The sequence below is a fragment of the Drosophila persimilis genome, unplaced genomic scaffold (assembly GCF_003286085.1).
Source record: "Drosophila persimilis strain 14011-0111.01,24,50 unplaced genomic scaffold, DperRS2 tig00000700-arrow-arrow-pilon, whole genome shotgun sequence".
Classification (NCBI taxonomy): domain Eukaryota; kingdom Metazoa; phylum Arthropoda; class Insecta; order Diptera; family Drosophilidae; genus Drosophila; species Drosophila persimilis.
Genome location: NW_020825340.1, coordinates 794817 through 809944, shown reverse-complemented (window position 1 = coordinate 809944; position 15128 = coordinate 794817). Strand labels below are relative to the sequence as shown.

The following is a 15128-nucleotide window of genomic DNA, read 5'->3' as shown; positions in this document are numbered from 1 at the left end:
AAAATCTCGACTTCTAATATGAGGCCGATTTTTTGCAAATTTAATGATGTAACCATCATGATTTTTTGCGAAAATCGTGATGAAATGGATGTCCTTTTTTCTGGTGCCAATCGGTCGGCAGGACTCTCGTGATCACGCAGAGCCATGCCACGCTCCGATCGGCTGCCGTATGGCTGAGATATAGCGTGCAGAAAAAACAAATATTCGAATGATTTGCACATCCAACCATTCGGCGGAAGGCTATATCTCAGATATATGGCGCCAGATCGGAGCAGGACCCACTTTCCCAGGATCGTGGGGATCCAGACTGTCGTTCGGCACCAAAATCTCGACTTCTAATATGAGGCCGATTTTTTGCAAATTTAATGATGTAACCATCATGATTTTTTGCGAAAATCGTGATGAAAAGGATGTCCTTTTTTCTGGTGCCAATCGGTCGGCAGGACTCTCCCGATCACGCAGAGCCATGCCACGCTCCGATCGGCTGCCGTATGGCTGAGATATAGCGTGCAGAAAAAACAAATATTCGAATGATTTGCACATCCAACCATTCGGCGGAAGGCTATATCTCAGATATATGGCGCCAGATCGGAGCAGGACCCACTTTCCCAGGATCGTGGAGATCCAGACTGTCGTTCGGCACCAAAATCTCGACTACGAAAATGAGGCCGATTTTTTGCAAATTTAATGATGTAACCATCATGATTTTTTGCGAAAATCGTGATGAAAAGGATGTCCTTTTTTCCGATAGCAGTCGGTTGGCAGGACTCTCCCGATCACGCAGAGCCATGCCACGCTCCGATCGGCTGCCGTATGGCTGAGATATAGCGTGCAGAAAAAACAAATATTCGAATGATTTGCACATCCAACCATTCGGCGGAAGGCTATATCTCAGATATATGGCGCCAGATCGGAGCAGGACCCACTTTCCCAGGATCGTGGGGATCCAGACTGTCGTTCGGCACCAAAATCTCGACTTCTAATATGAGGCCGATTTTTTGCAAATTTAATGATGTAACCATCATGATTTTTTGCGAAAATCGTGATGAAATGGATGTCCTTTTTTCCGATGGCAGACGGTTGGCAGGACTCTCCCGATCACGCAGAGCCATGCCACGCTCCGATCGGCTGCCGTATGGCTGAGATATAGCGTGCAGAAAAAACAAATATTCGAATGATTTGCACATCCAACCATTCGGCGGAAGGCTATATCTCAGATATATGGCGCCAGATCGGAGCAGGACCCACTTTCCCAGGATCGTGGGGATCCAGACTGTCGTTCGGCACCAAAATCTCGACTTCTAATATGAGGCCGATTTTTTGCAAATTTAATGATGTAACCATCATGATTTTTTGCGAAAATCGTGATGAAATGGATGTCCTTTTTTCTGGTGCCAATCGGTCGGCAGGACTCTCGTGATCACGCAGAGCCATGCCACGCTCCGATCGGCTGCCGTATGGCTGAGATATAGCGTGCAGAAAAAACAAATATTCGAATGATTTGCACATCCAACCATTCGGCGGAAGGCTATATCTCAGATATATGGCGCCAGATCGGAGCAGGACCCACTTTCCCAGGATCGTGGGGATCCAGACTGTCGTTCGGCACCAAAATCTCGACTTCTAATATGAGGCCGATTTTTTGCAAATTTAATGATGTAACCATCATGATTTTTTGCGAAAATCGTGATGAAAAGGATGTCCTTTTTTCTGGTGCCAATCGGTCGGCAGGACTCTCGTGATCACGCAGAGCCATGCCACGCTCCGATCGGCTGCCGTATGGCTGAGATATAGCGTGCAGAAAAAACAAATATTCGAATGATTTGCACATCCAACCATTCGGCGGAAGGCTATATCTCAGATATATGGCGCCAGATCGGAGCAGGACCCACTTTCCCAGGATCGTGGGGATCCAGACTGTCGTTCGGCACCAAAATCTCGACTTCTAATATGAGGCCGATTTTTTGCAAATTTAATGATGTAACCATCATGATTTTTTGCGAAAATCGTGATGAAAAGGATGTCCTTTTTTCCGATGGCAGTCGGTTGGCAGGACTCTCGTGATCACGCAGAGCCATGCCACGCTCCGATCGGCTGCCGTATGGCTGAGATATAGCGTGCAGAAAAAACAAATATTCGAATGATTTGCACATCCAACCATTCGGCGGAAGGCTATATCTCAGATATATGGCGCCAGATCGGAGCAGGACCCACTTTCCCAGGATCGTGGGGATCCAGACTGTCGTTCGGCACCAAAATCTCGACTACGAAAATGAGGCCGATTTTTTGCAAATTTAATGATGTAACCATCATGATTTTTTGCGAAAATCGTGATGAAAAGGATGTCCTTTTTTCTGGTGCCAATCGGTCGGCAGGACTCTCGTGATCACGCAGAGCCATGCCACGCTCCGATCGGCTGCCGTATGGCTGAGATATAGCGTGCAGAAAAAACAAATATTCGAATGATTTGCACATCCAACCATTCGGCGGAAGGCTATATCTCAGATATATGGCGCCAGATCGGAGCAGGACCCACTTTCCCAGGATCGTGGGGATCTCAGATATATGGCGCCAGATCGGAGCAGGACCCACTTTCCCAGGATCGTGGGGATCCAGACTGTCGTTCGGCACCAAAATCTCGACTTCTAATATGAGGCCGATTTTTTGCAAATTTAATGATGTAACCATCATGATTTTTTGCAAAAATCGTGATGAAATGGATGTCCTTTTTTCCGATGGCAGTCGGTTGGCAGGACTCTCCCGATCACGAAGAGCCATGCCACGCTTTGATCGGCCTATAAATAGCCGAGATATAGCCAAAGTAAAAATGCAAATTAAATCCAAAGCTAAATGGCCGTAAACAAGAAATTTCAAATTTCAATACCAGGCGAACAGAAATTAGCAGAAGGCAACTTCACTTTTGGTCAACCCAAGAGTATGCAACGAAAATTTAATTTGGATGAGTTTCCTTCTAGGGATTTCTGTTCGCCCGGTACCTCGGTCTGTGATCCGATCTTGGCGTGCGATTCCAGTGATCGGAAGAATGTCCTGCTTTGATAGAGTTCTTATTAAGGATAAAGGATATATAACCCGCTTGAACACTTACTTTCCTCAGCCATTTCATTTCCGGTTAGGGCGTGTCACGCACCCTCGAGTCCTTGTCAGTGATCAAGGATATTATATCAAATATTTTCATTCTCCCTGCTATTTATTTGTCGAGCAATCTGTACTTTTGATGAGGTCTACAAGTCTATAGGTCGGTGGCTGAACGCCCGGACACTCCCTGCAACCACTAAAACGTTTGTCGTTGCTGCTAATTATTTATGCCACCGAAATGTTGCCGCCAACATGTTGCCAAGCGCATTGCGTCGAGAGCTCCACGAGCCGCACTTAAAAAATTAATGAGAGCCACTTGAATCGCTAATCACATGTAAGTGAAGCGTTCCCTGGCCAACCCTCCCCCAGAACTCATCTCACTCACTCAGCGGTTGGTGAGGGAGGGGTATGAGGGGGTGACAGGAAATCGTGTGGATTGCTGGGGCGTGGACACAGATTGAACCCTCTGGAGGGTAGCATTTGCGGATTGCATTGTTCGATCTTTATTAACGTATAATTTACTTTCACAATAGAAAACTTATCAATACGAATAGAAATATTTCAATTAATTGGTAAATGGTGGACCCTTAATGTACAACTAAAGCCGGGATTACTTGCCCCCCAGATCCCGATTTAGATCCATAAACTATATCACAAAGCCTCCTTAGTGGACTAATACGCATAGAAAAAAAAAAAAAAACAATTCCTATATAATATTTCTTTCACCTATCGTTCCCTTTGCAGTTCGATATTAATAACCCCCGTAAATTACCCCATTTCCACCCTCTTAGTCTATATTTCAATGCTCTTGGCCTGCAGACTCTTGAGGATGCCCAGGAGCTGCAGAGACTCCAGCGGTTCGAAATCGTCCGCATAGCGGACCGCCGACGGCTTGACCACATGTCGCTCCCTGGGCATGTCCAGTGTGAGGGGAAGCTGCTCGGCCATCACCGAGTGGTGGGTGATCAAGGCCTTGAGAGTGCTGAACTGTTTCTTGGCCCCCTTCAGGCGATACATCTGGGTGCGGGTGGACTGCACCGGGTACGTCTTCACCTTCCGTTCGAGGCGCAGACAGAGCTCGAAGTGGCGGGGAGTGCTTCGGCGGAGCAGGAAGCTGCCCGCCGTCGACTGCTGCAGATGCTCTTGGGCGGCCTTCGCACTGATGCGGGGCTGGTACCAGGCGCAGGCCAACAGTTCCGGCTCCTCATCATCATCATCGTCCTCGGTGCTGTTGCTGCTGTTGTAGCGGGGCAGGGATGTCCGCTTTTTGGGCGAGCTGCGTCGCTGTTTTTTGCTCGCTGTGTTCTCCACCAGCAGTTGGCAGCAGTCGGAGATTCCGGCATCGGAGTCATCCTCCTCCTTGTTGGAGTCGCTTGGCTGACTGCTCTGCCAGCAGTTGAGCGACAGTAGCGACTTCTGGGGCGAGCGTTTGGGCGTGTCCGCATGGCTACTGCTGGATATGGAACTGGTGTTGGAGTTGGAGTTGGAGCTGCAGCTGCAATCGGCATCCCTTTCCTCCTCCTCTTCTTCCGCGTCGGCCTGGTACGAGGAGTCGAGAAGGTCCTGCTGAAGAGAGAAACCATCTGGTTAGTCCTCCATTTTAAATGGAACTTTCTTCGGGGGTCTACTAACCTCATCATAATCACTGGTAGGGTCCTCATTCAGTGTTCGCTCCTTGTGCGAGGGTTGGGCAAACAGTTTGCGCTGCAGAAAGTTCTTCATGCTATCGTAGACCTTATGGGTGCGACTCTGGCTGGGCTCCTCGGCTGGCACTGTCACTGCTGCTGCCGCTGCCACTGCCGTTGGGAACTGCAGTTTGTTGCTCCATTGTTGGCATTTCTCGAAGGACGAGTCATTGTACTGCCCATAGATGTCCGAATAGGCCGGACACTTGATGGCATTGCGTAGCTGTCGGAACGAGAACAAACAAGGTGAAATTGTTGGTTAGTTTTGGCCGAGAGAATTTGTACCAAATGTCACATAAATCTTGTATCCCCGAATATAACAAATCCTGAGCCCCAGCCCCATTCCCATGCTCACATTTTTTCCGTCGAAGAGTGCTCTTATGTAACGAGAACCATTCAGATAACACACCATTATCCCTGTTTTTGTTTCACAGTCTCCTAGTGCGCTTTGTTCTGCTCTTGCCATTGTCATACTCGTACCAATCTCATTCCCATTCCCATTCTCAGGGACCTTTCCCTTTCTCAAATCTCTCTCGACTATCGCCCGACTCTCATCCGACTCCGACTCCGACTCCTGCTAATGCTTTTGGGTCAGTGCCTCCTGCTGCTGTGATATCCTTGTAATGCGCTTGCTCTACTTGTTCATTGTTGTATAATTTGCCAGCCTGTTGTTTTCACTTCTCGTATTTGCCTTTCATTTCGCCCATAAAATATTCATAAGGCAGGCAGGCAGCACATGAGTACCAGAGTACCAGAGTAGCAGAGTAGCAGGGGTTCCGAGGGCTCGAAGGGATGCGGATCCTAGCTAGCTTTCCCTCACTGTCACATGAAAATATTTGAATAATGCTCGCTTTTGACTTTAAACTTGTAGCAGTTCCACTGCTGCAACTGCTGTTCCTGCTGCTGCCGACGCTGTTCCTTGTGGCAAGATAAGGGGTTTCCTTCTACTGATCTTTAATAACTTTCGCCACTTCTAGAACTCAGCGACTGCCAGGGAAGTGTACATGTATGTGGATATGTCGGGTAAGCCATGGGAATTCGAGTTCAAAGGCTTCTATGACAACACCTTGCGGAGACGTGTAACGCAAGTTGTCTACAATGGTCTCTGGACGGATCCCATGGTAAGGGGCAGGGATCCGGACTCGGCAGATCCTGCCGCTTGCCCAGGTCCCTGGAATCCGCTCATCGCTCTGGCTGTTGCTGCTCCTGCTGCATCCTTTGTTCTAGTCTAGTGGAAGAGGGAGAACAGATCTCATTCCGCTGCTGGCACACCCCTTTTTGGCACGAATCGAAATGCTTAAATCCATTGCGTGTGCGACACTTCAGCACGCACACACTCGCAACACTCGTGCAACACTCCAAAAAATGGCAAAATAATGAGCATTCAATTGAATGGCAGTCCGGGACAATGGTCTTCCAGGTAGTGGCTCTCTCTCTCTCTCTCTCTCTCTCTATACGTGGGATAATGAATCTGGATTCAATGGATAAAGAGTAAGGGGAGCGGGAGCGGGAAGAGGGGAGTGGCTCGCCTCTCTCATAATTCAACACATTCAATAAATTCCAAATGCAAACCAAACAAAGGAAGTGTAGACACAGAACTTCCGTTGCACCATTGATTTGCATTTCCAATTGAAAATCTTGCTTATATGTGAATGTGAACGGACAAACCGACCCGACGAAAATTGTTTCTACATCTTGTCCAATGCCCATTAATTCGGAGCCAACGAGCCATGGCCAAAAGAGTTTCTTTGATGTGGCCACGCAGCGCATAAATCTGCTGGAGATTGACCAACAGAACATAACAACAGAACAGTGAGCAGGGCGCAGGGGGCAGGGGGCAGGGGAGCAAAGATGGGCTGGGGGCTGGGGGGAGGGGGGAAAGCGGCGTGAAAATGCCTCAAAGTGTACCTTTTATCGGCTTAAATCAAACACACAATGGGCCAACAAGCGTTTAATGGCTACGATTCTTGCCAGTTACATGAGTTTTAATTTATGCAAGCCAAGGCCCAACCGAACCAAACCGAACCCAACCAAACCCCAAAAAAGGAACCGAGGAACAGTAATTTCAATGATAATAGACCCCAAAGAAGATTCCAAAATGAAATCAAGAGAAAGAAACAGAAACAGAAATAGAAAGAGGAAAACTTGAGCCTCTCCATACAGTAGTGACCAAAATATCAAAAGGTGTTGGCGTTGCCCTCGTTTGATTGTGTGCGTGCTAATGCAATAATCATAGGTCTGGGAGACCTCTTCTCTGCATCAATCCCTCTGTCTGTCTGTCTGTCTGTCTGTCTGTGCCTGATCCTGCCCTGCGGAAAGGTAACTCTAATTGATGATGAAGCATAGCCCCGAGCCCACTGGCACGGCACTCTGTTCGGGCTTCTATCTATCGTATCTCTTTGTTTGGCCTGCGAGGTGTTAGCATATTTTCGTAATCAAAATGTGTTACAATAAAAACTCGAGGAAAACTCAGGTAAGAGAGAAGAGAAGAGCAGAGCAGCCAACGCATCGGAGCACCTTCGACAGCTGACGGACAACAAAAGAAGATAGAGGGAACCCTTCGGTCTTTCGGTCTTTCGGTCGCCCTTTTCCTCATTCCCCCATGCCTTTTTTGGTCTTATAAAAACAGTTGTTAAATTTTCATTTATTGTGCATTTAGAGTGAGTCGGAGCGGGGTGGGGAGGGGAGATCGGGAGGGAAAAGAAAAATTAGTTGAAGTGGCAGGGCAAGATGAGTTGATGAATTTATTGAAATGTTTCCTTTTTGTCTATCCACATGAGTACCGCCGAACTCCGAGCAGCGCCACTTGAGGTCCCACACAGAGGACTCATGGACATATGCCTGAATTTTCAGCCATGAAAAATCAAGCAGCTGTTGAAGGACCCAGGACCCTGGACCCAGGACCCACCCTTCCTGGGCGGCCCAAACCACAACCTGCAGCTTTTCAGTGGTTCTTCCTGGTGGCTATTAAATTGCAACCGCAATAACGCTAACCACTCGCTTATCCTCACAAATTGGGCAATTGCCAAAGCAGCTGTGCGGCCAAAACAAAACTCCTCCACCTTCTGTTTTCCAGAAGCCCTCCTCCCCCGTTCCTGCTCCTCCTCCTCCAGCAGCCCACCACCCATTCCACCCTCTGTTCCGTCCTCTGTTCCACTGTTTCATGGCAATATCAATGAAATTTTGAAGATTCCTTTAGACATTTTCGAATGGAAATTAGTAATATTTCAGATGGTGGCGAGCATTAGGGAAACATTTTTGAATATTTTGTAGACATTTCGCTTTTAGTTCCAGCTAATTTGACAGTTTAATGCCACACGAACGGGCAGAGCAGCGTTCAAAGTGATCCCCGGCACACACGTGTCGTGTCTGTTCGGGGCTTTCAAAATGTCAGAGATACATGGACTCGCGAGTAGTTTATGACATTTTTTAAAAACATGTCTTTCGCTGGCACACACATCTTTCGCTCACCCTCCCCTATCCCCCCCTCGTCATCCTCCAAAAAAGACACACTTTTCAGGGAACCAGCGGAAAAGTTTTTGTTAAACGAGTTCGTTTTTTGGGGATCGTAAAATGATTTTCCCACTAATTTAGTTTTATATGCAGGGAAAATGTTTATGGTTTCGTTTCTTGTGTTTGATATTCTTTTTTTATAGCAATTAGCTTTGCCTTTTGCTGGAAAATCCTTTGTTTAGACACGTGTGGCGTGTGGCATTGGCTTCTTTTTACGGCGTTCCGTTCCGAGGCTTTTCTGTGGCATTTTTATAGGTGTAAAAAATTGGGTCATATAAAAAATTATTGAAATGTGAAACGAATTGAGTTGTTTCTTTTCTGTTACTCTGGCTGTATATTCTGTGTGCGTTTTATGTGAGTTTAAAAAACCATTTTGATGGGTTTATTAAATGCAAATTAAAAAATTGTTGAAATTTTAATTGTATTTTATGGGCGCAGGTCGTTTTCTTTGTATTCTCTTGTGTGTGGGTAGAGAATTCTCAAGAGGGTTTCTTTTGAGGAGGGTCTCCTATGCAGATGAAGTGGAACAACGGCGGGGGATAGGGGTATCCCCTCCATTCGTACAAGTGGCATGGTGTGGTCAAGGCAATGAACTTTTCGAATTTATCATTTTGAGGGTTTGCGAACAATTTAATTAGAGAGACTCTCTCTCGCCCTCTCTCTCACTCTCTGGAAACTAGGCAACTTTGTCCGCAACTAGGGAAAAACTACGAGTACTGGTCGGTATTATGTGCTCTTGGTCTAGTCACTCCAGTCAACTTATGCTGTCTGTACTCGTAGTTTTCGCATGCAAATAGTTTGCCCGAGAGCCGGGTCTAGAGTCGTTTCGTCGTCTAATGCACACACAAATCCTTGGCGGGAAGCCATATGAAACTCAAACAGCTCGACGCGGACACGGGACACGGGACACGGGACACCGGAGCGGTTACGGGAATGGACAACGTGCTGGTGATAACGATGATGTTGGCCGCCTGGTTTGCTGGCCGCCGGACTGTTGGCCAGTGATGGGCAGACGCTAAACCAAACCCAAAACTATTTGTAGCCAGGCCCTACACGTACGTAGATACAGAGAGAGAGAGAGAGAGAGAGAGAGAGAGAGAGAGAGAGAGAGGGAGAGAGAGAGATATATGGACGGGTTGGATATACCGTTGAAAGCTTTTTTGCATATTTGCATTACATTTTCATGGCGTGGCATGTGGCAAACAAAACGAGGGACAGGACAGTGCAGCGGGGGGCACGGGGCGAAACACGAGCACACTGCGAAAATTTATATTGAGTCGAGCGTAAAAATAACAATGCAGACAGATGATGGTCGACGAAGGAAGGCAGACAGTAGACGGCAGACGGCAGACGGCAGACAGCATGAAAATAAGTGAAATTGTTGTTTACTCAAAACGACGGGGCTAGTCCGGAGTCACACTCAGATACAGATCGTCAGATACAGATACAGCAACAGCAACAGCTACAGCTACATTCGTGAGCAGTGAGCAGTAGTTTGGCAAAATATGGAGCATAAATTACAACAATGCATGCAATGCAATGCAATGAAAGGCAATGCAATCCGAGTCTTGCCAGTCGCCGGCTATTTAATTATGCTCATCAATTGTGCAGCTTTCTGTTGCAGTCGCAATTGCAGTGCCCCCTGCCCCCGCCCCCGCCCCCCCATCAACATGCCACTAATAAATCTTTCGGTTTAGTCAACAAGGCAGCGGCGTCGTCTGCTGGTTGGAAATTTCAAATTAAATGCACTTAAAAGCATAGCAATTAATTTCTATCCTTAGAATTTCCACTTACCGATGCGCCGAGCCGAGCCCCAAAATCAAAGCCCCATCCATCCCCCCTTCACATGCCCTCGAAAATACATTTTACATGTGTAGAACACGACCATGGGATATAAGCATTAATCATTGGCCTTGAGGGGGCGACGGAGCGACGGAGCGACGGAGCGAGTGTTCTTATGGGGAAAGTGCATTAAAATGCCTTAGAATTTAAATGCCTCAGCTCATTGCTGCTAATCGTCGCCAGAAGTTGATTTAATTTTAGCTGCATCTCATCGAGAATTATGAGGCCTATCATCCGCCAGACCAGAGCAGTCGATCCCAGCCAAGATCTCCGCAATCCAGCCGGAGCGGCAGGAAGGGCACGATAGACAGAGCAGACCAGAAGCCACTTAGGCAGGGCGATGATGGCGTCGGAGCATGGCACCATAAAGTACCCCCAGAGGAAGATGCCTCAAAACAGATTCCTCCAACAGAAGATACGCATAGTTGTGTGTGTGCCTCGGCTCCACTGTGAGTCTAGGCGCATGTTTATGCAGGAGAGAGTATCATGAAACTATAAATCATAGCTACATTCTACGCTTAGGCGGAGAACATTCATGGAACTATAACTCAAATGTACACATAAGAATTCCGTGTAATTTCGATCGTCGTAGAGGGAGAAAGAGAGGACGATTGATCCACTCCTTTGCCAATACTGATCTCCGTACTATAGTAACTCCAAGGCACAGACATATCAACTCAATTCCGCTTTCAGGGCATCTTTTGCTTTCTTAATTGTTTTAGATTTTAATCTAGGCAATATGGTTGCAGTTCCCCTCCCTTGCCATCCTCCCACGAACAGCACGAACATATGGTCATCTCAGAAACGACAGACCGCGTCCAGCTGACTTCCCAAGCCAACAGTTGGGTGACAATTTTATTAGTTCTGGTCTTGTGCAGCTTGTCTCGATTCCATTTTGAACGAGTGCCGCCTCGTATCTTTGACCCGCGACAGGCAATGCGATGCGATGCGATGCGCTGCGATGCCTTTTATCTCGTATCGTGAGTCGGCTAATTGAAATCGTTTGTCAGCACACAGCCCCATCCCAGCCCAGGCCAGTCCGTTCTGTAAACAGACAGGCAATTCTCTCGGGCAATAGATTTTGATAACGGATGCGGATTCTCGATTCTGTATTGGGGAGGTGTCGAACGATTTACGCTGCCTGAGATATGCTCAGAGATCTGGGGAAGCATCTGAGCGATGGAATTCCAGACTCTGCATTCTTGCACTTTTCAGTTTGAAGAACTCTTTTGTGCGGTTCAAGTCTTCTAGGTAAATCAACTCCCGTTGCGGCCACACCCGTCACAGCGTCAAGCGTCAAGCGACAACAACTTCCTATTTCAAAAGACAATCCTTTAGGGAGCCCAAACACGGCTACACCCACAACAAAAAATTGAATAAAAGGAAGGAAAACAAGACAGATTTCCATAGATCAAAACAAAAAGAATCCGAGTCGAGATAAAGTGGCAGGGCCATAGTACTATGCTATGGTGTGGTGTGGTATGGCAACGGTGTGGGATGGGATGGGATGGGATGGGATGGGATGGGATGGAATGGACTGGCCATGGCCATGGCCCTGTCTCGGGCTCTGGCTCTGGCTCTGGGATGGGTGTCAATTCCCGTGAAAAATGACAGGCGCAGAAGGAACAATGATGGAAAATGCACAGAGCACAGAGCACGGAAGATAAAAGAGGAGTAGCCAGGGCAGAAGGCAAAACGCAAACTGTCATTCAGTTTGAAATTACAAACTTTTTTCCCCAGATTTTGTCGCTCTTTTAAATAAATATTTTGATAAATGGTGAGGCGGTTGGTGTGGTGGTACGGTACGAGTGGCTGGACTGGATGCTGTTGCCTGAGCGCATTGTCACTCTATGTATCTGCAGCATCGGAGAGCGGGGAAGTCAAAGCAGGAGATTAGTAAAGCAAAGTAGCTACCTAAGAAGATTTGTACCCAGATCTGGAGAAAATGAGACACCAGAAAGAGAGAGAGTTGACTTTTTGTATTCAGGTAGCTTCTCAGGTAGTTTGTCTTAATTAAGATATTTGACTAATCTGCTTTTGGGAATCATCATCATCATCAGAGCCAGAGACAGAGACAGACGTCGCCATTGCCATTCCACATAGTCGACTTATAGCGACGATAAAGCCTAGTTAGCGCTTATCGCTAATCAAATACAAATACTCAAATAGAAATCCATTTAGTCGAATCAATCATTATCTTTATGGGCGAAGAGCAACATATGTTTCCATTTCCCCGATCCCACTCCCCGGGTTCAGTGCGTATTCCGTTTGTTTGCTCTACTTATCGCCAGAAATCGCTGCATTTACAATTTGATTTATTTGATTTATTTTCCTGATTTCTGTTTGTTGGCTTAACGCTCGGATTAGGGCTCCTCTTCTACCCCTCCCCCACCCCCTCTGTCCCTATCACTCTGTCTCTGTCTGTGTCTGTGTTTGTTTTATATACTTTGATTTGGTTTTTATGCAAATCATATTTATTTGATTCTATGTGATTTAGTGTTCCACTGATTTACGCCGACAGTCGAGTTTATTATGCTTCAGTGTCCGCTCTTGCTGTGTTGTTGTGGGATCTCCTATCTGTGACACTAAATCATTTTAATTGTTGTCGTTTCGTGTTTTGAATTTCGTTATGCACCCCAGAACCCAACTCCCCAACTCCCCAACCGCCGCTCTCCACAGATGGTCAACATGGAACGGAGTTTACTGTTGATAGTATAGTGCTAAGAGTGCGTGGGTTGTCATGGGCGATACTACTAGGTCGCACTCTGCGAGTGTGTGGGGGAGTGTGAAATCTGAATGGATTATTGGGGGGGGGCATCTGTGTAATGTGTGTGATATTCTATAAACTATGATAGCAGATCTCTTGGATGGTCTAAAGGATATTCACTTAACTGAGATTTTCAGGTGCGTAAATTCCACACAATATGTGTTCTTTTAAAGGATCGATCGTACTCTAGAAGAGCCACGTTTAAATCCCCTTTTGGGCCTTTCATATCACTAAAAGTCCTTAGAGTAGGTATTATCACAAATCTCCCTGCCTTAACTAACTGTCCCCTTTCCTCAGATAGTCCGAAACTATTCCCCCGTTTGCATATTCTTCAAGACTCACCATCTTGTTCTTGGTCTGCGTATCCTTCTTGTTGCGTTTGTTGATGTTATCCGTGGCGCCAAAGCGATTGTATTGGAACAGGCGACCCATTTTGAGCAGTTTTTTGTTTCGGTTTTCCGCTTTGTATGTTTACACTTCACTCAGAAAAAAAAACAAAATACCGCGTATGCCGCAAGAAGTATGCAAAAGTCGTAATCTTGGGAAACTTATGGGGTTCTTTCCGTCGAAATGTGTTCAATAATTTAGCGCGTAATCGAATCAAAGACGAAGTCGAAGTCGAAGTCCGAAGTGAAGGAAGCGAGCGAGTGCGGAGTCCAGAGTCCGGGGAGCAATGCGAGCGATCAGTTCGAAGTGCGCAGAGGGAATGAAATGAAACGCCACCGAATGCATTCGAAAAAGTACAACGGAAAATGAGCACGAGACGAAAGCAAAGAAGAAGCAGGGCAGGCAGTCAGCAGGCAGCAGGCAGCAGGCGGCAGCGCCCATGGCTAGGGCGAGGGTGACTGAGGCGAGAAAGAGAGAGAGAGAGAGAGAGCGAGTGAGAGAGAGTGAAGAGAGAGGAACGAGGGCAGCGGCAGAGATACAAATTTCATGACAGGCAGACGACGTCAGCGTCGACGTCCACCGGCGCTGTTCATGCATTTACCGCTAGTTCTATGCCTCTGTGTGTCTGTGTGTGAGTGAAGAAAAACCAACACAGGCACACAAAGAGCGACCGACACACACAAACACGCAGAGGAACAAACACACACACACACACACACACACACACACACAAGCAAAGTCACACACAGAGGAACGAACACTCAAAACAGCAGCAGAAGCAAAATAGACGAAGAAAAAACCACTCCAACAAAAAGCGAAATGAGAAAAATTTACTACAACTACACTGAGAGAAAAAAATCGAGGCAAAACAAAAAGGACAGTACAAAAGTACAAAATGAGAGGAACTTCTGTTTTGGGCATGGTAGGGCTGGCGGCAAGGGCTTTGGGGCGGCGACGGAAGAGAGTGAATGAAATGCGAGGGCTGTAATACAGACCGGAGTTTGAGTTTGAGTCGGACGGACGATTGCCGGCTGACTGCTGACCCAGGGGTAGGTGAGCGAGTGGTTCGGCGAGTCCTCAACAAGTTGAGTCAAGAGTGGGTGGCTGCAAGGGGCGGGGGCTGGGCCGCTGGCGAGCGAGTCATTCTTTTTGGACAGCAGAAGGAAAAGCGTCCAAGCCAAGTTTTTGACTTTTCATTTCTGTATTGAAGGCTTTGGCGCCCTGTGCGAGTGCTTCACTGTATGCGTGAGTGTTTCCCCCCCTCCCCCGTACGAGTGGGCGAGTGTGCGAGTGTGTCATTGATGCACGCTCTACATTTGGCTTCTTCATTTGCCTCTGGGTGCCTTTTGCTTATTTGTTTAACGTACACTCGTAATCGTACCACCCACTCGGATGCACTGCCTCCTGGGCGCCATTCCCCACTCCGCATTCCCCAGCCCCCAGCATCTCGACTACATTGAAACTTTCAGCTTCTTCTTGTTCGTTCGCCTTTTTGCCCGAGCCGAGCATAAAATAAACACAAAAAACTTTTGCAGTCTCATTCAGCAGTGGGATCCAAAGGTCCCCACCCCACAGCATGCCGTAATTATCATTATCCTTTGCCTCTCGCTTTCCCTCTCCCCCTCTCTCTCTCGGTCGCTCCCATTTTGCGCTTTTCATTCTCGCTTTTTTCCCGTGCTGTTTATACAGGCAACTATGGCACTTTAATTGAAGTCAATTTTTTATACTCTGTGGTAACTTTTACTGCTGCTGCTTCCCCCCAGCCACCCCAGCTGCCTTTTGGAACCATTTTCATTGAAAATAATTTTGCAACTTATTAGCACCTCCGGAAATTATGA

At 47.1% G+C, this 15128-nt stretch overlaps 1 protein-coding gene across 2 annotated transcripts; it reads right to left on the bottom strand.

Moving 5' to 3' along the window:
• Window positions 1-3586: 3586 nt before the first annotated feature.
• On the bottom strand, window positions 3587-13350 carry LOC6601372. Of its 2 annotated transcripts, none has more exons than XM_026992029.1 (3): window positions 13246-13350; window positions 4729-5004; window positions 3587-4662 (listed from the first exon to the last, which is right to left on the bottom strand). In XM_026992029.1, the coding sequence occupies exons 1-3, from the start codon at window positions 13333-13335 to the stop codon at window positions 3889-3891; spliced, it is 1140 nt and encodes a 379-aa protein (XP_026847830.1). In that variant the 5' UTR covers window positions 13336-13350; the 3' UTR covers window positions 3587-3888. The 2 variants fall into 2 exon arrangements, with proteins under 2 accessions (XP_026847830.1, XP_026847831.1); XM_026992030.1 differs by having other exon boundaries at window positions 3587-4659.
• Between the last annotated feature and the right edge of the window lie 1778 nt (window positions 13351-15128).

Coding starts and splice junctions, on each gene's coding strand:
- LOC6601372 (XM_026992029.1), bottom strand. CDS start 13,335: ATGGGTCGCCTGTTCCAATACAATCGCTTTGGCGCCACGGATAACATC. Junction 5,005..13,245: donor CGCAGACCAAGAACAAGATG/GTGAGTCTTGAA, acceptor TCGTTCCGACAG/CTACGCAATGCCATCAAGTG. Junction 4,663..4,728: donor CTACCAGTGATTATGATGAG/GTTAGTAGACCC, acceptor TTCTCTCTTCAG/CAGGACCTTCTCGACTCCTC.